We start from the raw sequence: 25,953 nt of genomic DNA, 5'->3' as shown, positions 1-25,953 counted from the left end.
TTCTATGAATCCTCATGTTGATAAATAAAATCCAATTCTTAGTTTTTCCTGAAAAATTAAAAGAAATTTGTAAGAAACGAGCAGTGTATAGTACACAAATAATAAGTGCATGTTGTGTGGAAGGATGTGGGAGAAGGAGCATGCTTCCTACTGCATTGAACTCAAAATAGAAATTTACAGTTTTTGTTTTAAAGTTTTAATATAAAATAAGCCGACTCCTGGCTTGTATTTCTTACAAAGTTAGCATGGTTTTACCAAGAGGGTCTTTAAATTTTGACAGTTTATTTTTCCAAAACGGATTTGTTCAAATATATATTATAAAGTTTGTACTTCATTATACACCCTCAGCAAAACAAAAAGTCTAAATATGCTTAATGATTCTGTTTTTGCATAACATAAGAACATTACTTAATCGTGCTTGAATTAACAAAATGAATTGAGCTAATTGATGACACCCCTTCTTAATGATACACTGACTTTCTGAGTCATCTCTTCTACTTCTGTCAGTCTCATTAGCCCAGGGCCACTTGCCTACCAGGTGCCCTCTGGCATTTCTATAGATCAACTAAATGGGCCTGCTTCAATGCTTAGTCAAGGAGAAGCAGATTTTTTGCAGTCTTCTGACTCCTTTCTTTCGTCCGCCCTGAAAATCATCAGTCTTTACTCAAATTTACTTTGCGGGTCATAAATATATACTGGTGGAATTTTACAACGGAAGGACTCTGTTATATTGTGATAAAAGCTTGATGAAGCACCGGGTTACATGTTCAACACTTTGACTACAAATAAAAATACCAATATATGGACTTTATTTTAAAAATATATTCAAGCATTATTACCTTCAACATCAGCATTGCATTAAGAAAAACTGGCAGAACATGCCATGAGATTCGTGGTTAAAAGAAATAAATGTGTGCTATTAAGCTATGAAAAATACATACATTTTGAAAAAATATAATGCCTTGTACTAGAATGTTTTAGTCCATGAGTAAAATTGTAAAATACCTAGACACACATAATTGTTGAAGATAAGTGTATTAAAAGTAGATTTTTCCTTGGACTTTCTGCAAAGAACAAAGGGGAAAAAATGATCTTTTAGACAGAAGAAAGACCTAAAGGTGAATATTAAATTTTATATACGTCTCTTTCTGAGTTGATTTCACCTCATGTGAACAGTAGTTGTCTGGTGAATGGATGTATATGAACTTTAGAAACCAAACTTTCAAATGGAATTTATTTCAGTTATGCCACAGACTCCTAGAAATGTCACATTTATTCAAAGAGTTATTTGTTACTTAGAAGTTTAAGTGTTTTGACCAGTGAAAAGTTAACAACAAAACGAAAAAAGCTGAGCATAGCATGATTTAAAGAATGCCAATTTGTAACCCAGGGGAGAGGTATTTGCATACTAATTGTAATGTTCCTGCTGTCACATTACCTTCAGCTTGAAGATCAGTCAGAAAAAGAAATTCGGCATCACCTGTGACAGTCAGACAGTGGAACGAAAAATGCCAGTGAAGTGAGTTGCTGTTTAAAGCTATTTTTATCTCGGAAGATGTACAAATGAAACATTTGAGCCTTCATTAGTCTTGATGTTTTATTTCCTTCATTTATGATAAATATGCTAATTGTTGTCTTTCTTGCTGATTTATTTTTCCCCTTTCTCTATTGATTTCTTCTTCGTTTTTAAAATATGTCAACAATTCATGACTTGCTTTTGCAGTTAATTGTTTCATATTTGCTAAGATAAAGGAAGGTTATGCAGGGGAGAAAAAACAGTAAGCTTTTTTTTTTTTCGTGAAGCTTTTCAAAATTATTAAATGTTAGAGTTTGTGACAAAAGATATGTATGATCCTTGCAAAAATTATTCATTATTATAATATTTATTAAGAAATTTGAAAACAGATATTAAATGCTGGGTAAGTTAGCAGCTGTCACTTCCTGGAGCACATGGGCTCCTTGCTTGAATTTCCCATTCTCCAGCACACTGCTAATTGAGTGTGAAGAGCTAAGTTGTTGGATTCCACATTTTTTGATGCAACTGGTTCTAGCTGGCAAAATTAGCAAGATAACTGGTAGCTTTCACGCAGTTCCCATCTGGCCTGGCTCTTCTCTGGACACATAATATGGGGACTGCTGGCCTTGATGGCACTCGCTTAATGAAGGAAACAGAAAGGAAATCAGCCAAAACCCCATGAAACACTAAGTGCAATTTTGGCTCCAGATACATGGTGAATTTTCATGGCAAATCATACACATATGAAGTTACTCTGATTATGCATCACAATTATACAGGAAATGCACACGCACAAATGAGAAGAGTCAGACAAAAGCTCTGTTCGAGTTACAACCAAAATCAAAGTAAGAAAGAGAGAAAAAGAAATGATAGAGTGGTGCATTATCCACTTACTTTAGGGACCATGTATCAAGTAAAATTTAGCCAAGTCAGCCACCTTCTTTTTTTCCTCCAATTTGAATTCAATAGTTTCTTTCTTAACATGTATACAGTTGCATTTTTTAAAACATAAGACACATTTCTCACTCACATCTAACATGAGAACTGTCCTATTTTCATTTGATATTTCATTTTCATTTGACAATGAGATTTCAGAATCTCTCTTCTGAAAACTTTCCACTGAGTACTCGATTACTGCAATTTAGCTATTATTTATAGGAAATATTATTTGTGTGAAATTCAGTAAACTCTATTACAGGAAAAGCATTTTTGAAATATTTATTATCAATATTCCAAAACATGAGCATATGCTTATTGACTCATTCATTCTAGGAAGAATTGTAAGAAGAGTTTAGGTTATAAGGAGACACAACTGTGTTTGAATTCTAACTGCCCATTAGTACATGCAAGATACTGCACCAGTCATTAGTATCTCTGAGACTCCTTATTCACTGGTGAAGTAGGATTAAAACAGACTGTCATTTGCAAGATTAAATAAGATAAAGTACATGACCTGCCTAACACAGTGTGGTATAGACTATGAACATTTAATGCATTGTTGAACATTCTGATGCTAGGAAAAATATTATTTCTCTTATTCATATATAACAACAATTTATTCTCCCACAGAATTATAAATATACAATCAACCCAGAACTTAAAAATTTGAACAGCTAATTAAGAACTTATTCCTTTAAATAGTTGCATCTTGACTAGCTCCAGAAAAGTGAATACTGCATTCCCACCGGCCCTTCCATCATATCAGGTCATCAAAATTGAACCTTTCAAGTCAAACTTGAAATTGGTTAGAAAATAGTGAATTGAGAGCACCCCAGGATTTATCACACACCAGCAGGGGTATTTGTTCAGAGAGCTGAGGGGCAAATTTTCTTTTCATGATAATGGAACATCTTGGGGGCCTTAAGAAATACTAGAACATCCAAGTATCTCTAATTCTATTCTAATAATCTCTAGCTATAGAAAATAATATTCTAATATATCTCTCTAATTCAAAACATTGACATTCTTCTTTTGTTCTGAGTTTTACATCATTTCCCACATTTTGTTTTCTTCTTTTGTTTTTAAGGTTTCCTACAGTAATGAAACTCACAAAAATAGCTACAGTTCATTTAAATGTCTCCATTCCTAAAAGACTCCTTTACATCTGATAAGGACCTCCCTGAATATTCCTTTTGCTTTTGGTGTAAGCAAATTCTGGCTCTCCCTGAATGACATGACTTGCCTTGATACCTTCCAGAATGGATATTATCCATTTCCCCCAATTTCACCCCCCCCCCAGGGGGGAGAGAGAGGTCCATGGTCTGTCGCTCCCCCATGATAATTTCACATCCTGCCTCCTCTTCCTTTCACCATTAATTACACCCTTTGAAGCTAATGCAATTCAGTTCTCACGTTCAATAACCTTACCATGGTCACCTACCACCATCTTGAAAGCCATTATTCTGCTTCCATTGAAGGTTTTAATACTTCAGTCATTCATTCATTATTTGATTATATATGTTCCACAACGTTTTTGGACCAGACATACTGTTCTTGGTAGTGGAAAATTATTATGCCTGAGTTTTGGGGTCCGAGAGACCACCAAGGAGCCAAGCACCGATGCAATCACACGAGGGTTTATTTGACAAGCTTAAGCATGGGCTCAAGTATACCCAACACAGAGGAGTAGGGACTTGGACCCTGAGGTGACATGCTTAAGCTTGGGCCCAAGTATACCCGACACAATGGAGTAGGGACTTGGACCCTGAACCAGATTACAGTCAGAGTTTTTAAAGGCAGAGTAGGGGTGGACTCGGCGGTGGGTGAGGACAAGGGGATTATGGATGATGTAAGTCTCCAAGGACTTTTGGAAGCAAGGTCTCCAGGACCATGAGGGGCTAGCTATTGTTGGGAGAAAGGTTATTTATTACCAATAATAAAAATCTTCTCGTGAGATCCTTTAGATGTATAACAGTGGGTCATATACTTGGGAATGATTCTCGACACTATCTTGGAGGTTTAGAGATAAAGGAATTGTTAAAGTAGACTTATAGGATCCTGGTCAGACCTGTTGGGGTAGGGGGTTGGTCAGGCTAGGATTGTCCTTAGCAAAACCTCAAGGTGAGGGCAGTTGAGTTCCCAGGGGAGAACCACTCTGCCTGTTTCAAGGGCTTGTCAGTAGGTAAGGAATTTTAATGATTTTCTTCTGCCTCTGTTTCCCACATCAGCTAAACTTGAGATGGGATGGCCTTAATTTTCTCGGCTTCCACAAAATAACAATATTTATTCCTATCATCAGAGATCTTACACAACAAGGAAGTGTATGTTCACCTCCGAATCCTTTCTGTCTACATTGTTTCTCAGGGTTTTTTATTTTTGTTTGGTTTTCTATGTGCTTTTTCTGGTGCCTGTTCCTCACTCAGAATTGTTGTACGGTGTGCCCAGGTTTGGGCTCAACATTCCTCAGTGCCCTGTTCATTAACATATATTTCACTCATACTAAGTAGTTCGCAATCTGATTATCTGTTAACCACCAAATATCAATCTTCAAATAGAGACATTTTTAAACATGTGTATTTTAAGTGATCATATGATAATTTTAGTGTATTCAATAGGACTCCTTACAAGACCTAATATTTGAATCATGAAATATAGCATAAGCTTATTAGTATAACAGGTTTTATAGTGCACAAAAGCTCTTCAATGTAAATTTAAATCTAGGTTTGGGTCCCCTTCTCCATTAATGAGAATAGGAATTGAACAACCGAAATTATTTAAATGTCCATTAGAATGAAAAAACTACTATTTAAAAATGGTTTCATGGAAAATCTTGTGTGCTAAGATTTAGCAAATCAAGGGAGAAAGGAGTATCAGCTGCCCACTATCAGGGAAGAAAGTTTCAACAGGAAATGGAAATAATGGAAAGTAGTAAAATGAATCTCCAGTCACACATCTTCCTCTATGTGTTCTGTATAAGGACACCTGTTATTATCTGAAAACACAATCACATCTGCAACAGCAGAAGGGAGCACAACAAATCCCAACACAAATAATAAAAACGGCAGCAAATTACAAGAAGTAACACAATATAAAAGTATGGATATTGCTTCACATAGCATATTTAAGATCAGTCACCTTGATATGCAAAGATTGAGTTTTATAAGAATGACTCAGTATGACACTGTCTCTATTTTATCATCAATCATTTTAATAAAAACTTTCAATTAGCTCATCCCTTTCCATAATAAGTAAGTCATTTGCACATCACAGCTATGTAATCTTAGTGGGTTTTTTTTTTTGTTTTTTTTTTTTTCTGGGTAGCAGATGCTTTCTATGGATGGGAGCTTATCTCATCAGGATCTTAGTTTATTAAGGCAAATAATGCATGATGTACTCGTATCTCAGGAAGTTTATATCTTAAACCTGATTTACCATTTCTACATCACATCCCCAAAAGTATACCTTCTTCAGGAGACTTAAGTCTATAAATTTTTGTGACTGCTTTGGAAAAGATATTACTCTGTCCTGACAGATTGCTAGATTTAAATAAATCATTCCAGAACTGGAGGCATACCAGTCTAAGGAAAAATAAAGCCTGTCTCGAAGTGGGGCAAAGGTTTCTCAGAACACTATAAATAAACACTTTTAAGATCATCACATATTAGAAATCCTTAATTGAAACACTTCAAAAACTTTTTTGAAATACTTAATTATAACATGGATAATTTTATATACTGTGAAAACTTAGAAAATAGTTCATTTATCACTATTGCTATCATGATAAGTTTTTGGGAATAGACCAGAGTGATGCGACATAAATTAACAATCAATATATTTACAGTTGAGAAGAAATGCACTATACTTCATAGAGCCATGATCAATCTCTCTCCTATGCTTTTATTAAGATGTAAGAATTTGCAAATATTAATAAATTGTAATCTAGATTAATAAATAATTGCGGATGCTGAATTATATCCCACTCTATATTGCTGTTGCTGTCCACTGTGGAAAACATTATACAATTTTTGTTGACCTTTTGCAGTTTGATTAATGGCACAAAGCTCTTTTAAATTATGTCATTCAACAAATACATATAACTCAAATATTACTATAGGTTACGGAAGAAAAAGATCACAATGCTATTGTCAAGGGTAGATGTTGTTTCTACAGGTCACAAACAACAGAAACAATGGCGTGGTCTGAAAATATGGACACACTTTTAACCAACCAAGGTAAGATCTGATGAAGCTAAAAAATAAAATGATTAAAAGTAAGTCTTTAAATTGTGAAAGTTGTAGTCATTATAAAATATGAATTTCATCAATATTTGAAGCATAAGAGTCCCAACAGTCACACAAATCTAGGTGGAATAATAAGATCTTTAAAAAAAAGTTGAAAATTTAAATAAACCTAAGTGGCATTAGGTAGAACCTAAAATAAGACATGATTATAGAAACTTCAAACATTGACACAAAATGAAAATCCCAAATAGGAAGTAAGAAATCTGTCATTTTCTTAGACTCATTATCATTATATATATATGTACATATATATGTGTGTATATATATATCATTATATATATTATCATTATATATATAATTAAAATCAAATTACCTTCTGAGCCAATATTAAGTAATATAAATACATATACATATACACACATGTACATATTAATACATTTAAACTTTTTTTTTCCACTAAAAATTAGAATTGCAGTTGAGATAAATGTTTTTAGCCTGAGACATGAATATATATATATATATATATATATATATATATATATGCTATTCTTGTTACAAGCTGAAAGAAACATACATACTATTAAAAAATTGAAAATTTAGGGGCGCCTGGGTGGCTCAGTGGGTTAAAGCCTCTGCCTTCAGCTTGGGTCATGATCCCGGGTCCTGGGATCCAGCCCTGCACTGGGCTTTCTGCTCAGCGGGGAGCCTGCTTCCTCCTCTCTCTCTGTCTGCCTCTCTGCCTACTTGTGATCTCTGTCTGTCAAATAAATAAATAAGATCTTTAAAAAAAAGTTGAAAATTTAAATAAATCACTTGTTTTTTTCATGTCTTGAGGCTAAAAACAGTTTTTAAGTATTTATTTCAACTGAAATTATAATTTTTAGTGAAAAAAACATATTTAAATGTATTAATATGTACATGTGTGGATATGTATTTATATTATTTCATATTGACTCAATAAGGTAAGCTGATTTTCAATAAATAATAACTCCAAAATTTAATTCAAAGTAGTCATTTGGAACTTCTGTTTCTGTTATAGGTAATTCTGTTTTGCAGCAGTTTTATCTCAGTTGTATCTCATACAAGAAAAAAATGGCTCTGCAGAGCCATGTATTAAAGAATGTTTAATAATTAAAATCATTGATAATAAATGGAATTTCTACTTCAAATTTACAAAGTAAATATCAGAATATTAGAAAAGTTTAAAACGTAATAAAGTTGGGTGAATTCTTCATAGTTGTTTATTCACATGCAAAATTAAATTGAATTAGACAAAACTATTTTGTTTTTATAATTCTTAAATGATTAATTCCTAACCCATAGACATAAAATAATCCACATGACTCCTAGAATTCAACTAAGGACATATACTAAGACATCAAAGATATGGAATTGCATTTTTGTAAGTTTGGAAAGGCATGTTTCTTTTTTACTTAAGTGTATAATGAGTGGGACAGATCAGGTTTACCAGAAACCTGAATTCTGGTGAATTCTTCATAGAAACCTGCAGGTGGTAGGGGAGTAGGGAAGCTCTAGGGGACAGCGCCACAGAGCAGAGGCATGGAAGATGTTGAGCCGAAGACAAATGGTCTCATCTGCATATCTCCTGAGCTTTTCTATTTCATGCCCACGTAAAGTAGAAGAGTCCTAGTTTCATTTGAGTAGATGTTTGTTTTTTTGCTTTTTACAACACCAGAAAAATAGCTTGGAAATTTTTTGAACAGCTAAATATCTCACCAAATTATGTTTCTCATCAACTTGGGGTTATGTCCTGTACGTACTGAGCTTCAGCTCTCATGTAAGTTTCAACACCTAGGGCTTAATCCGTTTGTCAGCCCCGGTTAAGCCTAACCAGTAGCCATTCCATTCCGCAGAGAGTGCCCTCAGAGACCATCATTTTAATTGCATGTAACATATTATTCCAAAGTCCCATGACATCTTGTGATCATTCATATTGTATATAGAGAATAGAAGTGTAGTTCAATAAAATAGTGTGTTCAACACCGAGATAACTAGCTCATTTTAGCTGTTGATTCTATTTCATTGTGTCCCAAACTGAGTGATGGGAGAGGACAATGGTTATTATCTCCAAGTAGTCTTTCATTAAAATTGCTGAATGTGAGAAAATAGTAAGTTTCTTGATCTCTAGTTTCCCATCTCTCGGGGATACATTTAGATAATCCTCATTGGGAGGAGGCCTCACATGCCTTAGCGACACACATGTAAAATACTGTCAGACAGGAATCTACAACATTCTTTCAATACCATTAAAGTGTACTTTGTCCTCGCTATAAAATAGATTTCAGCATAAATTCTGTTTTGAACCCTCAAATTCATCATCGTTCAGACAAAACTCATGGAAATTTTAACTGGATGTTATTAAGGGGATTTTTATAACCTAAATTTGTGTCACAGAAGCTTCTTAGATGTATTTTTAAATGCAATAAATGTGTAGTTAATTGAATTTTTTATAGTGTTCACAAATTAACATCATCCACACTCTCCAATATTTCTACTGAGAATTTTAATTGGTACCTGATAACCTTTGGTAATGACTTGTTATTTCAACTCTATTTCAAATGATAAAAAAATATATTAAATCTATTTTTAATTTCCCAGTGTTTTTAGATGCTTTTATCTGGCTCCCTGAAGCCTTTTCTATTTTCTCTTACTAAAATCACTTTGCTTCCCACCTGCAATAAACTGCAAATAGCTGACTTTGGCCCCTTTTCCATAAACTTTCTCTTAAAATTTTCTTTTCCACAAGTTTATTCCCTTTCCCCTGATTCTCCACAAGCTTATTCACCCCTACTTTGGAACAAGAAGGGATCAGAACTCTGAGTATGCAGTCAGGGAAGAGCTGCTTTGAGCAAAAGCAAAGGGGCCCTCATGGCAGGTGGAAGAGAGTCGCCAGTGTTTTGGAAGGCAAATCCTTCCCAAGGCAAAAGCGCTGATGTATATTTTCCTCCTCAGAGAGATCCACAGTCTGATTTATAAACAGATACTCACCTCAGACAGGTGCAATCTGTGAAACCAAATGATACGAACTCAAGGTACTACCTTAGTCCATTCAATTGTGGAGATGTAATAATGACCTTTCTAACCTGCTATCTAAGTAGAGGCACAATCCTTTTTTAAAAATATATATATATATATATTTATTGCATGCGACAGTCAATACTTGTGCTACCAAAGCCCTCAAAATTACACTATTTTAAAAATTCCTGATGTTAAGCTTAAATTTTCATTAGTCAAGCGAAGACTCATATATTTTTCTCACTCTCAATTCTCCCCAATACTTTTTGTGTTAGAAAAATAATTAGATAACCAAATTTTTTTGTTCCATTTTTGTTGGTTTGATTTTCTTTTCTTATTTAAATTCAGTTAGCCAACCTACTCATCCCTAACTGATTTAGCAAGAATTACCTTCTTCAGTGAGCTCTAGATATATTTTTTAAAGATTTTATTTATTTATTTGACAGACAGAGATCACAAGGAGGCAGAGAGGCAGGCAGAGAGAGAGGAGAAGCAAGCTCCTCGCTGAGCAGAGAGCCCGATGAGGGGCTCGATCCCATGACCCTGAGATCATGACCCAAGCTGAAGGCAGAGGCTTTAACCCACGGAGCCACCCAGGCGCCCCAGCTCTAGATATTCTAAAGAATATTTCAGGGCACATTTTGATGAGGAAGGTAAAGAAAGGAACAATATTAATCTCAGATAGGAATAATACCCATGTAAATTTGGCTGAAAGTGAAATAATGGGGAGAAATGGGACCTAAGGGAATCAGAGGCTGCAAGCGCTACCGGTTGTTATTAAATTTAAAGGAAATTACATATACTAATTAAGGCAAAGTAAACAAGCCTGCAAATAAGTAGTCTAAAGTTTCTGGAGAAATGCATGCTCAGAATACCTGGGAGCAGGAGAACAATACAATGCACAGGCTAAGTTAGAGCAGGTAGTATAAGGGAGAATGGGCGACAACAGGGTTTTACTTAAGGCAACGCTGGAGAAAAGCTCATTCACTTGCTTTATGGACTTAAAATTGTGTATCACCACATAGAGGGGAGAGGAGAAATAGTCACACCAAGTATTTTGCTGGTTACTTTCTTGGTCTGGAGATTTGAATTTGCCGATGTATTCACTCAAGATTAACCAAATGTCAGTCCTCCCATCTTTGCTTTGAGCCCAAATGCACATAATCTAACTCTTGAGCATCAAATTGTTTCCTCACCAACTCACCGCAGCAAAGCTATTCTTACTCTGAAGTCAATATAACATCATTACTTGTTTTGGGCTTAGTTCATTGGGTATAGGACGTTAAGCCCATGGATTTCCCATGAAGTTACCATCATCAAGACTTTCCTCTAGACACAACTTCTTGATATTTAAGATCTAGAAAGAAAAAGTACAGTTTTTCTTTGTTAATGGAGCTAACTGGAGAAATAGAGTCAAGAATATTTTATATTTATGGGGCACCCAGATGGCTGAGTGGGTTAAGCCTCTGCCTTTAGCTCAGGTCATGGTCCCAGGGTTCTGGGATCGAGCCCCGCATCAGGCTCTCTGCTTGGCAGGGAGCCTGCTTCCTCCTCTCTCTCTGCCTGCCTCTCTGCCTACTTGTGATCTCTCTGTCAAATAAATAAATAAAATACTTTAAAAATATTTTAAAAGAGAATATTTTATATTTATGATTATTGATCTGAAATAAGGTTTCTAAACTTAAAAACAAAAACATACCACTATATAGAGAGGGATGATAAATATTTGCCACTGAACACTCAGTAAATGCTCATATTATACAATGTATTCCTGTTGATTATGTATACTGCACTGCCTGATATACAAAAGTTTTTCTTTTATATTTTATAGCTGGTTTGGATGCTTTTCGAACATTTCTAAAATCAGAGTTTAGTGAAGAAAATGTTGAGTTCTGGCTTGCCTGTGAAGACTTCAAAAAAACAGAAAGTGCAGAAAAAATTGCTTCTAAAGCCAAGATGATCTATTCTGAATTCATTGAAGCTGATGCCCCTAAAGAGGTGAGGAAAACACTCCAGGATAGTGACTACTCACCTGCTACCAAATCTGCTCCCAATTATAAGACTTAATCCATCTAAAGGGAAACAAATTGTCACTATGTATTCAAGTAGAAATGTCATAAACTCCAAAAGAAGTGCCTTTAAAATGATCCTATCTTTTACTGATTCAGCAAGTATTTTTCAACACCTACTATGTGCCAGATATGACCAATATTTTTGTTTCCTTAGCACAACCTGCAGATTCCTGAAAAATTGTGTTCATTATCTCAGGTTAAATCACTCTCAAGTTTACCCTATAGAAATGTTACTTCAATGTGTTCTTGCATTTCAAGTTCACTTTCGTTTTCCCTTTTATAAATCATGGTGGTCAAGATGGAATAGAATTCTAGAAGAGAATAATATATATAAAAATTTCGAATAATATGTGAGGGAAAATAGGACTGTTACCGAACAACATGAACTCTTCATTTTTAGTATTTTGGATCTCCACTTTATGGCAGGTAATATCTTACTTTCCAAAAGAAGCATTTGCTTACCTTTATTTCTTTGATAGTAAAAATTAGCCAAAGGTATGAAGCAATGTTTCAGGACCCACCTGTGCTGCTTTAAGATAAGGAAAGTAGTGAGTGCTGTGAAGTGTGTAAACCTGGTGATTCACAGACCTGTACCCCTGGGGATAAAAATATATGTTTATAAAAAATAAAAAATTAAAAAAAAAAAATTTAAAAAAAAAAAGATAAGGAAAGTAGAAAGGGTCTTAGAGAGAAACCTGGAATGACTGGTAATAACTCCCCCCCCCGCCAAAAAAAGTGTTCAATGTATGTAACACCTCATTTATATTTGATTTTATTTCCAGAACCAAACCATGATCATCCTCATATACCCTTTAATATTTAAAGTTTAAGTGATTTATAATTTAAATGATTTCAGTTCCTCACTGAATATATCATATAAGCAAGGAATTTTAATGCATAAGTACTAAATAGAAAGCTACATGAATTACTAGTACTGAACATGAACTACTAGTACAAGTCATCTTTCCTACAGAGGCAAAAACACCAATTTCCTCCTATCCTAGGGGATAGTTATTATATTTTCTGACCCAAATTTAGGATTCATGATGTGAGAAGGGTTATTACACTTATGGGGACAAAAAAAAGAATAGGTGAAATGAAAACACTTTCAGAAAATCTAGGACATAAAGTGGCTGTATCAGTAGTTCAAGTTTTAATTGGACATTAATTACTATGGCATACATTGGCTAGTATAACTTTACAGACATATGAGCTACTAAAGCATAGCTTTAAATTCACGAGGCGGGGGCAGGTGAAGAGTGAAGAATTTTAACTGCTGTGAAGCTATTTCAACATTCATTTCCCCGTCACCATCTAAGAATCAATAAATAATTCTGGAAAATTGAAAATATAGTATATGAGATTTGTCAAGTTGATTAATGTGTCATTTCCTAAAAGGGTTTGAAATCAGCTCTAAAGATATCCTATTTATTGTGATATTGATTTGAAAGCCAGATTTTTTTTCTTCTCTATGAATTCAGCTAATTAACAGTGATTGTTTTAGAATAATATTCTCAAACATTTTGCATGAAAAGTCTTCTAATAAGAAATGTCGTCTTTTAATTATAGCTCAATTAATCTTACAATATATAATATAGCTCAATTAATCTTACAATATATAATAATTTATCAATTTTGACAAAATAGCTTTGTTTATCTTCCTAATATTTTCTTCTAAAATAAATTTATGTGGTAATAATTTAAATAAATAACACAGTTATTATTTTAGCATATAAAAGTTGTATGGCTTTTTATACTTTGTCCATCTAATTAATTTGACCAAATAAAATATAATTAAATTTATGGCTGCTTTTCAAGTAATAATTATATTTTCTCTTTGAAGTATCTAAAAATGTTATTATCAAATATGACAAAATTCACTGAAAACAAAGAACTATGTAGATGTACATTTGAAATAGTCATTATCTTTCCTATTATTTGCCATTAATTGTTTCCAATTCAACAGATTACTAAATTTCACCTTCCCAAATTACTAACGGGCATTTGCCTCTTATATTATATGTCAGTCTTCAAGGTATTTCTCTGTCCATCAGCTGTATATTAAATATAATACAACTGTGGGTATGTTGACTCATTAAACTGAGTGCCCGTCCCCACAATGAAGTCACAAAGCAGGAGAGACTGACATGTAATAAAACCAGTCAAATACACAATAAACAATATAATAATAAAGCCACATTTGAAGTTCATTATTAGCACACTGGAAAAGTGATTAAATCTGGAGAGTTAAGGGATGCATTTTCTGGATGACTCACACATGAAAAATGTATGTCATGAAAAGAGTAATATCAAGACGTAAATGAAGAAAGAATATTTCAGACGCAGGGCACAGTGAAATCACATGGAAGTACAAAGCTCCCTAATGTTTCCTGAAAGTTACAAACATTTTGATATGGCTAATGGAAAGTGGGGGGGGGGGGGGGGTGAGGTTGGATGGGCAGTAGTATAGATAAAGAAAGGGTGGGAAGTATTTTAGATTTATCTAGTAGGCAAACTTATGAAGACGAGTTCATATATTTGATATAGAAGCGGGAAAACATGATTTTCACAAGTAAAAAAATTAATTCAAAAAAAATTAATTCAAGAGTGACATTTATATGAGAATAGTCTCCAGTTTTCCATATTTGATTATAGTTATATAAGCGACTCTTATAAAGAATCAAAACTGGGGCTCCTGGGTGGCGGTCATTAAGTGTCTGCCTTCAGCTCAGGTCATGATCCCAGGGTCCTGGGATCAAGCCCTGCATGGAAATCTCTGCTCAGTGGGAAGCCTGCTTCTCCTTCTCCCACTCCCCCTGTTCGTGTTCCCTCTCTCGCTGTCTCTCTCTCTCTGTCAAATAAATAAATAAAATCTTTAAAAAAAAATTAAAATTCCTTAAAAAAAATTACAACTGATCTTCTTGGTAGAAAATCCTACAGTAAAGAAGAATGGCAAAATCATGTTATGCAGATGTCTATTAACTCCTATTTAATTTCTCTTTAATTTCTTGCATCTCTATTTCCTCATCTATGAAATTGCTAGCGTAACTTAATTTTCAATTGATGCAATTAAACAATTTATAATTAGATTATAATAAATTTACTAAACAACCCCCGTCTATAAATTGACAGTACTAATGGTTCTCCCTTTCCTGTTCTAACAGGCAAAGACAGCACACTGAACAAAACAACAAAAATTGAAATTTTAGGTCTTGGCGAGAAATGATAATAATCATAACTAGACTTTATGCTCTCTCTCCCTTACAGCGTTACCTTTTCTCTAGTTTCTACGCTAATAGTGTGATATAGTGGAAGACTGGAAGTTGAGAGCTATCTAGACCTAAATTAAAATCCTGTAATCTTGTGGTGAGCTGTTCTCTCTCTCTAAGCCTCAGTTTCCCATCTCCTCATTCACCTATAAACCAAGCACATAACAACCACACAGGACACATGAGAATGATGAGTAAGATCACATGTCTATGGTTTGTATCATGTAATCCCTTTCTTTTTTTCAACAAGTCTCTATTAGGGCTATAGTTTCAACCTGAAAACAACCATTATAAAAACATGTTAGCAAATCACTAGTTTGAGATTAAAAAGAGCTACTCGTTGAATGGACTATACCTAGACAATTTCAGAAGAAAATACTGAGGATAAAAAGGTATAAATATAGCCAGACATTTTAACTAAGTGATTTAAAAATGAGAAAATTGTTAGGCAAGCAATATTTTTAATTTTAAAAAAGATTTTACTTACTTATCAGAGGAAGAGTGACAGAGCACAGGTAGAGGGAGTGGGAGGCAAAGGAAGAAGCAGGCTCCCTGCTAAGCAAGGATCCTGATGTAGATCCTGGGATCATGACCTGAGTGAGCCCCAGGCAGACCCTTAACTGACTGAGCCACTCAGGCATCCCGACAAGCAACTTTTTTTTTAAGCAATTATTTTTTAAAGTGCCTCTACTTTGTACACAATAAGAACCTATAAGTGTAAAAGAAATTCTTAAACGTTCAGGTATTCATCCTTCAATTTGGACCACTCATTTCATAATATTTGGAAATTTTAAGAAAGTAATTTTACTTGGTTTCAAGAGAATGGAACTCTTCAAAATATTTTAAATAATATTTTCTTTTTTAAAAAATTTTATTTATTTATTTGACAGGCAGAGATCACAAGTAGGCAGAGAAGCAGGCAGAGAGAGGAGGAAGCAGGCTCCCTGCTGAGCAGAGAGCCAGATGTGGGACTCGATCCCAGGACCCTGAGATCATGACCTGAGCCGAAGGCAGAGGCTTAACCCCCTGAGCCACCCAGGCACCCCGAAATATTTTCATATTACTAAAAACACTGACAGATTTTAAATATTCATGTTATATTTATCTCACTTATGTATATTATATTTGTGTCATTCTTTTTATTGAAAAAGAAATTACTCAGGATGGAAAATATGTGATTAGAGAGAAGAATGTTTATGCTTATGTTGGTTTTCATTTTGAGATAGTAGAAAATGTCCCAAATCAGACAACAGTCTAATATTTAAAATTATATAAATTCAACTGCATATTATCACCAATCCAGGAAAATACATTGGCAGTTTTTTAAGTCAAAGAATATCAGTATGAAATATTTAATTCTTAAATGTATTTATTAAATGGGACACCTGGGTGGCTGACTCAATTAAGCACCTGCCTTCCTCTCAGGTCATGATCCTGGGGTCCTGGGATAGAGCCTGGCATTGCTGCTATTGGGCTCCTGCTCAGCAGGAAGTCTGCTTCTCCCTCTCCTTTTGCCTCTCCCTACAGTCTGTGTGTGCACTCTCTCTCTATCTCAAATAAACAAAATCTTCTAAAAAAAATAAATTAAAATGTATTTATTAAATGTGAAGACACCACAACTCATAAGACAAAGAAGAAACTATAGTCACAGGGGAGAAGGTATCTTCATGGGTGCAGGAGACTTCTTAAAATATCTATGTCTGGTGTTTTGCTTTTCTTTTGAAGTCAGTATAATGTTATTTGTTGATATTTTATTTCACATCAGCAAATACTCACTCTGTGTCTACTGTTCATCCCTTTATAAGACGAAGTATCTCCATGGAAGGGCAGCTCAGTTTAGGCAGGAGAACAGATTAAAAAAACGCTGAAGTATAATGCAATATGCTGTGTGAACTAGGCAGCTTGATAAGGAAATGCAAGAAAATAAAATAGGTTGAAACTACGGTTTGGGTCCAAAGAAACTTTGAAGCGAGTTGGGCTAAAAAAATGAAATTTATGGAAGTAGGGGAAAAAGCAAAGCAACAAATGATTAAGTGAAAAAAAAGTTACAGAGGGAACTCTTTGCAATCCTCGAAGGATATAATGATTGAATAGTAGTGAGACAAGATACTGAGATAAGGTCTTTATTATAAATAAAGTTAGCTTTAAACAGAATCCCAAAGAAAGGAAATAGATATATGAACTATTGGTAGAGAGAGGCCCATGAAAATAGGCATTTGGAACCATGTCTTGATATTACTGTCATTCCAACTTTGTCTTCTCCATCTTAGATTCAAATGTTTTCTTAGCATTTTTAATGCCACTTCCACCAACATGTTGATGTTTTTGTCTGGCCCCAAAAGTTGCTGCTTATCAACAGTGTCCTCCAACTCTAGGATCATCTCCAGATATAATGAGTTTGCCTCTTTATTAATTTCCTAATTTTTTGCACACTGATTATGAAGTGTCTCGTATATGCCAGGAACCATATTGGAGCAGATAAGAAAAAAGACAAGAGTCCCTGATTGGGTAAAGCTAACCATTTTGAGGGGAGGACTCCAGTTAAAAAATCATTAACAATAATCTTTGATGAGAGTTGTGGTAGGAACACAGGTGATATGTAGCATCAACAGGAAAATCAATTTCTAGGGGGAATGAGAAAATGTATCTCAAAAGAAGTAATACATGAGCTTTGACCAGAAATGGGGGCAGAGGGGGAATTAGACATAATGGGAGAGAAGGATAGGAAAGAAAGACGAAGAAGTCAAAGCACCAGGCAGTGCCTAGAAGGCTAGAACAGCTGTGAAGGAAGCCTAGCACAGTCTGTGTCAGAGAGCAGACTGAAGGAACATCACCCCCTGGATGCCAATAATTTCTTCTTCCTTATTTATTTCACCTTAAAAAGCCTCTGAAAATGTAAGAGAGAGAAAGAGGAGCAAAAGGAGGTGATCAAGAATCATGAGAAGGAGGAGGGGTAGGAGGCAAAGGGGAAACAGAGCTAAAGAAACTACAAGTGACATCTCTGCATGATGCTTTCATGTGGACTATTGTATCCGATCATCATGGGCACTATCTTAGGGAGGTATTATAATCACCCACATTGCACAGGTGAAAATGATCTGAGCCCTAGAGAGAAAATAACGAGTCCGCAGTCATGATGATACAACAGATCATGAGAAGAGAGGTCTACAGCCCGTGCTCTTAGGTTCCAAATTCCATTCTCTAGATCTACTATTTATTTTAAATGTTTGTAATAAAGCTGGGAACCTTGATGTTTATGCTAAAGGCAAAAGCATAAAATTATCTTGGCACATAGCGTCTGTCTTCTTTTCTATCAAAAGCTTTATTTAAACTCTTCTCATATTCTCTTTAATTTGTATAAAACTTCTTAAACCACCAAGTATAGATTCATTATGGCATTAAGAGGCGAAAGAGTTGCAGGAGTACTTCTTCTAAATAATTTGCAGTGTCATTTTGGCCCTCTGAAAAACAGGCTGCTACGTTTTAACTTGAAAAGAAAACACTCAGATGTTTTTCCAATTTCCATGTGTCTCTGTGCTACTGAAATTAGTCTTAGATTAGCATGTTTGGGTTGGTGAATGAAACGAGTCAATTGGACTCCCTCTCAACTATCCAGATAACTTTTGCTTATGTACATCTATTTTTAGCAATCATATGCGTTATCCATATACATTATGTCCATCTATTTTTATCAACTTATGTGTTTGCATGTGTTATCATTTCTTCTGCTTCCTTTGCCCGATTTAAGACATTAATACTACCTCCCAACACGTGTCACTGATTTGTGTCTCTAAAACCGATAAGGACAAAAGGATCAAGTCCTGTGCAGGGATGGATTCCTTCTAGGTGTTACAAACTCTGCTATTCTCAACTTTAATAGCCACCCTTGAGAATATATTTCAGAATATTCATTTTCCTTTAATAATGTCAAAAATGAAGTAATACAAGAGGAGTTTGTGGTGATTAAATAGAACTATGTAACCAAAAACATGACTAGAGGCGGCTTTAATTTGAACAGTAATTTTCAAGCTCTGTTGTGAATGAGGTCTAAGACGCCACCTGCTCTGTTTTAGTAAGGTGCTTTCCATAGGCAGGAACACTCTCTGTGCTTAACGACAGTCTCCTGCTCCACTCGACTTTCTAGATGAGGAAAAGACTATCTAATTTGAATGCAAGAACACAATTGAAAATTTTCATTCAAATTATGTAAAAATAGAGAAAGCGGAGTGGAGGGTCACAGGAAAGCCAGCTGGTACCCTTTAAAATGTATTCTTCCTGATAAAATGATTTGTGGAAAACTAAAAGGATTTAAAACTGCTGGCATAATAAGGGGGACTTTGGCTGCCATATCTGAGGGTTAACAAAATCCCATGAGTATTAACAGATTCTGGGTCTTTAGAATAAAACTGTTTTTAAACAACTGCCCCAAACATCATTCACAAAGTAGTCATTTTAATGCAGTGGATTGCTTTCATTGTCACCTATGTCAAGGCCTTTTCAAAATTGACAGAATTTAAAAGCCTCTAATGGTTGTGATGACATCTCTGCTGTCAGAGATTCAGTAAGAATCACAATTCTTTTCTGAGACTGACAGTGCAGCGGGCTCAGATATCTAAGATAATTCATAATCTTTTGAAAAAATAAGCAAAAGAAATATTATATTTCTCAGAGTCCTTGAAACTGAACTCTGTATCCATACAAACGAAATGCAAGTAGCTATCATATTAGTAAATAATGTGAACTTTATTTCATTAACTGATACACTGTTTAGCCCAGCCTCTTTTTTTTTTTTTTTGTTAAGATTTTATCTATTTATTTGACAGACAGAGATCACAAGTAGGCAGAGAGGCAAGCAGAGAGAGAAGGGGAAGCAGGCTCCCTGCTGAGGAGAAAGCCCAATGTGGGGCTCATCCCAGGACCCTGGGATCATGACCTGAGCTGAAGGCCGAGGCTTTAACCCACTGAGCCACCCAGGCACCCCATAGCCCAGGTCCTTGACCTAAGAATTTGACCCTCTCAGCATAGTCAGAGCTTCCCCCTAGCTCCCAGGCAGTTCAGGAATGCCTCAATATCCTCCAGCTGGAGAGGCTCCATCTTTAGAAGTTCACTTCCTGATGGGACCTTACCTTTGGTCTACTCCAAGCTCAGCATCTCCTGCCTTACTCTTTGAGATAAAAAATTTATCCATGCATCTTCTGGTAGAACCCAACCAAAAATTATAGCTGATATTTAAACAAAGTAGAAGATGCAGCTCACAGACATGCCCCCAGAAGTGATTTTTTTTTTAAGGATTTTATTTATTTATTTGACAGATGGAGATCACAAGTAGGCAGAGAGGCAGGCAGAGAGAGAGAGGAGGAAGCAGGCTCCCCGTGGAGCAGAGAGCTGATGTGGGGCTGAATCCCAGGACCCCAGGATCATGACCTGAGCCAAAGGCAGAGGCTGAGCCACCCAGGCACCCCCAGAAGTGATTCTTTTAAATCTATCTATCTATCTATCTATCTATCTATCTATCTATCTCTGTATTTGAGACCTAATATTTTCACTATTTTCCCAGTTCACTGAAAATTTCAAGGGATTAGAGAGGAGAAAAGACAAGACACTTTCTATAACTTAATTCTCATACTACTTATATTGACTTCTCAGGGGGCATTTAACAAAATTGATCACTCTCTGTTAATTGAAATACTGTCTTCAGTTGATTTCTAGTACTCGATTTCCTCCTTCCTTACTGACTGTATTTAGCAATCTCTTTTACTGTTCTGACTCATAACCCAACAGAAACTATAATGAGGGAAGGCAATCCCCTTCATTTTCTGCTCACAGTCATTCTCCCAATAATTTGTCTGGTCCCATATTTTTAAATATATTTTTATTTTATTTATATATTTGCGAGAGAAAGCACGCATGAGTGGAGCAGGGTTGGGGGGGGAGAAGCAGGCTCCCTGCAGAGCGGGGGATCATGACCTGAGCCAAGGCAGACACATAACCACCTGAGCCACCCAGGCGCCCGTATTTTTAAAAGGGCAGCTCAAACTTAACAAATTCAAATCTGAGCCCTGATCTTCTGTTCAAAACGTTCTTCTACCTGAGTCTCCCCATCTCAGTTAATGGCAACTCTGTTTTTCTATTTGCTCTGGATAAATAATCCGTAGTCATCCTTTATCTACTTCCACCCCATCAGCTCTTCTGTGATCTCATGCTTCAGAATACTGCTAAAATCCAGCCATTCCTCAATATTTTGTCCCTCATCCTAGTGCACTATGCAATCACAAGTTTCACCCATTCTACTTTCTGGATATCTTTAAAAGCTATGCACTTCCCACCATCCCCTGTGACGTTTTACAGCCAAATTCACCATCACTACCCACCTGAACTTTTCGTAAGGTTTTCTCATTTTTCTACCTTTTTTTAAAAAATATTTTATTTATTTATTTGACAGGCAGAGTTCACAAGTAGGCAGAGAGGCAGACAGAGAGAGGAGGAAGCAGGCTCCCTGCTGAGCAGAGAGCCAGATGTGGGACTCGATCCCAGGACCCTGAGATCCTGACCTGAGCCGAAGGCAGAGTCTTTACCCACTGAGCCACCCAGGTGCTCCTCAATTTTGTACCTTTTATCCACATCCAGCCATTATAACACAGGGAAACCAGTGATACTTTTTTTTTTTTTCAAACATGTTCCTTTACTAAAATTTCTTCCCATTGGTCTCAGGTTAAGTAAAAATTCCTTAACAGAACTATACGGTCCCACATAATCTGGTACCTTCATTCCTTTCCAGGTTCTTGCTTTTCCTGTTCTCAAAATCCACTGGGTTCCTATTGGTTTACCTGCCCATGTGCAAGTTCCTTCCTTAATCTATCTCTTCGTGATAATAATTCAAAGATCTGCTTACTATCTCATTTCCTTCAGAAAGCATATTTTTTCCTTCGGATTATGTACAGAAGGAAAAGACATGGTAAGACTAGAAATTACAGAATTTGGGAAAGAGATTCCATTATAAAAGGCTAAACAAGAGAAATAAGAGTGAGAATGAGGGCACCTGGGTGGCTCAGTTGGTTAAGCAACCGCCTTTGGCTCAGGTCACGGTCCCAGAGTCCCGGGATGGAGTCCCACATCAGGCTCCCAGCTCCATGGGGAGTCTGCTTCTCCCTCTGACCTTCTCGCCTCTCATGCTCTCTCTCACTGTCTCTCAAATAAATAAATAAAAATCTTAAAAAAAAAAAAAGAGTGAGAACGAAAAGAGCCATTGTGAAATTACCAAATAAAAAGGAAATGAGGGGAAAAAATAGAGAGATCAGAGAAATAAGAGGTGTCAGAGATGATTCCTACATTTCAAGCTTGAAGAACTTTGGAGAAAAATAATGACATTTATACAAACATGTGGGTGTGATATTTTGTCACTGACATTAAGCTGAATTGCCAAGACACAGCCTCATAAGACTACTAATTATCTCCTGGGATTAGTGTATCTCTCATCAGTCAGCTATCATAGCTGATGTTGGCAGTTCCTTGGTAGGAGAACAGACAAGTCAGAGAAATGAGAGAGATAAGTCAGAAGTACAAGCTTCATCTATCTTAATAAATAATATTAATTATATGTTGGAATAGTTCCCTTTAAAATTTAAATGTGATATTTTTTAACAAATAAAGAAACATTTTTTTCACTTTATTTATGCAGTCTGTATTTATGGAGTCCTTACATGGCACAAGGCATAGAGAAGGAGGCACAAAATGTAAATACGATCTAAGTAACACAAAGTCCTTTGACGGGCCCAAAGGAAGCAATCCACAAGTAAACTTCACAGGGTAGATATTACTTGAATGTAGGCTCATGGGCATAAAAGACTTGGTGAAGAGGAGTGACTTTCAGGTGAGTAGGATGGTATGAAAAAATGTTCATAGGTGGGAAAATACCAGGAATTTGAGGTGGGGGGGTGTCTAGCTTGGTAAAAATACAGGGCACACATAAAGGAGAAAAAAAAAGTGAAGTTAGGACTCCATTATAAAAGCCATGAATGCCAAAATCAAGGCTTTGAATGTTTTAAATAGGAAATGTGGAGTTATTGGAGGTGTTCAGTTCTAATTAAAATAATAATAAGAAGCCAACACAGGCACACCAGGCACCAGGCACACACCAGCCCTGCTGTGAATGAAAACTCCCCCCAATGAGTGAATGCTTCAGTGAGATAAATTGCTATATTTACTATTACGGGGAATACAAAGTTAAGCAAATTGCAGATGATGTCTTTTAGTAATTAATGGTATAGTTCAGTTGTCTTCTTATTATTTCTAGTAGAAAAATAAGAGCTCCTTATACTGCACTTAAGTGCTACAAGACTTGTAGGCAAATCTCATTACAGGAACTTTCTTTCTCACACCCTCTACCCCAGCCGTCCAGACATGTGTCTTTTCAGAACATAACCAATTGTTTCTCGCATCAGAAACTTGGCATTTGTTGTTTTTTTCTGCTAGAAATGTTTTTTTTTTTCCCCCACACTCTTAGAGGACTGGCTTCTTCTCATCCTTCAAGTTTATTTCTAAAATAATGCTATTTACTTAGTTGTTGGTTATCATTTCCCAAGTGTAGAAAGCATTTGGTACATAATAACCATAAATAACTATAAATATTTGTGGAATCAATGATTGTAAGGATCATTTTATTTTAATTCTCATAAAAAAACTCCATCAGGAACTACCTAGCTTAATGACGAGGAAGCATTGCTCGGAGATATTAAAACCTCAACCCGGGTCACCAGGGTACTAAGTGTTAGAGCACAGAGGAGAAATTTATCCCAAAGTCTTTCCACTGCCCTCCACCATCTTCCTATATAAAGAAGGAGATATTGATTCCAGATTTGAGGCCTTCAGAGAGTTGTAGCGTTTGGCCTGGAATTTTCAGGCCGAGGACATAAGAGGATGATCAGAGAAATAAAGGTGCAAATGTAGGATCGCCGAACAGCTGAAATCCCTCAAGAAGGAAGACATCTGTGAACAAATAGTGACGTCTTTCTGGTTCTTTCCAAATTAAAAGTTTTTTCTTCTTCTCTTCTTTCTGGAATAATAATATTAAAATATTTTGATATCACTTATCTCATTTAGTCCTTGAAACACTTTAAGATAAATGCTATTACTCTTCTCTATTATACCATGAAAATGAAAGATTAAAAGAAATTATGGAATGTCCTTCACTCATATGAATAGCAAGTAAGTAGCTGAGGAAAGGTTTGATTATAGGTCTGTCTGCTTCTTTTAACCTCAATTCAATAAGCACAAATTGTCATGTGTAGTCTTTCTTTCACCGGACCCCTACATTATGGAATTTTTACAATCTCCGCATTTTGCCAAGAGACATTTTAATTCTAGTCAACAAATATTTATTGATTGCCTAGTATGTGGCAGATACTCTGCTAAGTGCCAGAAAATAGAAGGATGAATGAGATGGAGGGAGCACCTGCCTTCCTTGAGTTTTTAATTCTAAGATTCAAATTTCTTTTGCACTTCATGAATGTTTTTGATTTAAATTGGACACCCTGGTTGTGAAATTTTCTGCTTTGCAGAGTATATCCTGGAATATGTGTAGAGTTGAATAAGCATCTTCCAAGGGTTTGGGGCATTTTACAGATTTGCTGATGAATGGTGTGTTCCAATGTAATAGATCTCTCTTAGACCTTGCAGAAGATACTCATGTATGATAGTTTTTTGGGGACAAGGATACACACACACACACACACACATATACAGGTATACTTTGTGGAAGGCATGGGAGTCATTGAAGAGGGGGATGTTATTTGGTTTATTTTGGCAAACAAAAAGAAATACAAATTAGAAATACAAAAAAAGAATGTTGTATGGAAAATAGAAATAAAAGTATAGAAATACAAAAAAGAATGTTGTGTGGAATACAAGGGGAAGTATAGAGAATGGGAACGTGTTGGTAGTAGCCAACCTGCTATATCCTAGTAATTGTTCTGCCTATGGAAAGTATATTATTGGAATTAGGTTTAAAGTACTAGAAAAAAAGGATTTATGGGAAAATATATTTAAAATCACAAAATACCTTGATTTTTTGCCTTTGTTATTGTTTTATAATCTCAAAATAAGGCTTTACTTCTCTTCTCTGTCAATGCCAACCCTCTCAAACTAGGAAAAATAATGATTTTTTAAAGACATTATTTATTTATTTGAGAGAGAGAGGTTGCACAAGAGAGAAATCGAGAAAGTGAGAACCAGCAAGGGGAGAGGCAGAGGGAGAGGAAGAAGCAATCTCCCTTCCAAGCAAGGAGTCTGATGTGGGACTTGATCTGAGGACTTGATCATGACCTGAGCTGAAGGCAGACACTTAACCAACTGAGCCACCCAGGTTAGTTTTTAGCCTCTGATTGGTCTCTTTGCAACCAGTGTGCCTTAGTTTGCTATTGGCTCCTTCCCCAAATGACCACCTTTCTACTGTCTTCCCATTAGAAATAAGAAAAGATCACACAAAGAAAGAGAAATAATTATACCAAACGTGTTCTGCATTCCAGGGGGGAAAAAAAGTATGACTTTTTCTGCTGTTTTGCATCAGATTAACTTTGTGTTTAGAAAAGCAATTCAAATAATATGTGCATCTACCAACTGTATAAAAGACATATTCCTTGAGTAAACTAATATAATGATATGCAAACTTATTTCCACAGATCAACATTGACTTCAGTACCAGGGACCTCATCTCAAAGAATATTGCAGAACCAACTCTCAGATGTTTTGATGAGGCTCAGAAGTTAATCTATAGTCTTATGGCCAAGGATTCTTTTCCTCGATTTCTAAAATCAGAGATTTATAAGAAACTGGTAAATAGCAAACAGGTTGGAAATCATAAGAAATGGTTCCCTTTTTTGTAG

The 25,953-nt window shown here is 35.7% G+C and overlaps 1 protein-coding gene across 1 annotated transcript; it reads left to right on the top strand.

Moving 5' to 3' along the window:
• The first annotated feature begins 1,508 nt into the window (after window positions 1–1,508).
• On the top strand, window positions 1,509–25,953 carry RGS21 (regulator of G protein signaling 21). Its single transcript, XM_059414108.1, has 4 exons — window positions 1,509–1,519; window positions 6,611–6,687; window positions 11,564–11,730; window positions 25,750–25,953. The coding sequence occupies exons 1-4, from the start codon at window positions 1,509–1,511 to the stop codon at window positions 25,951–25,953; spliced, it is 459 nt and encodes a 152-aa protein (XP_059270091.1).

Source organism: Mustela nigripes, chromosome 10 (assembly GCF_022355385.1).
Source record: "Mustela nigripes isolate SB6536 chromosome 10, MUSNIG.SB6536, whole genome shotgun sequence".
Lineage (NCBI taxonomy): Eukaryota > Metazoa > Chordata > Mammalia > Carnivora > Mustelidae > Mustela > Mustela nigripes.
This window is presented reverse-complemented; position numbering and strand designations above follow the sequence as displayed.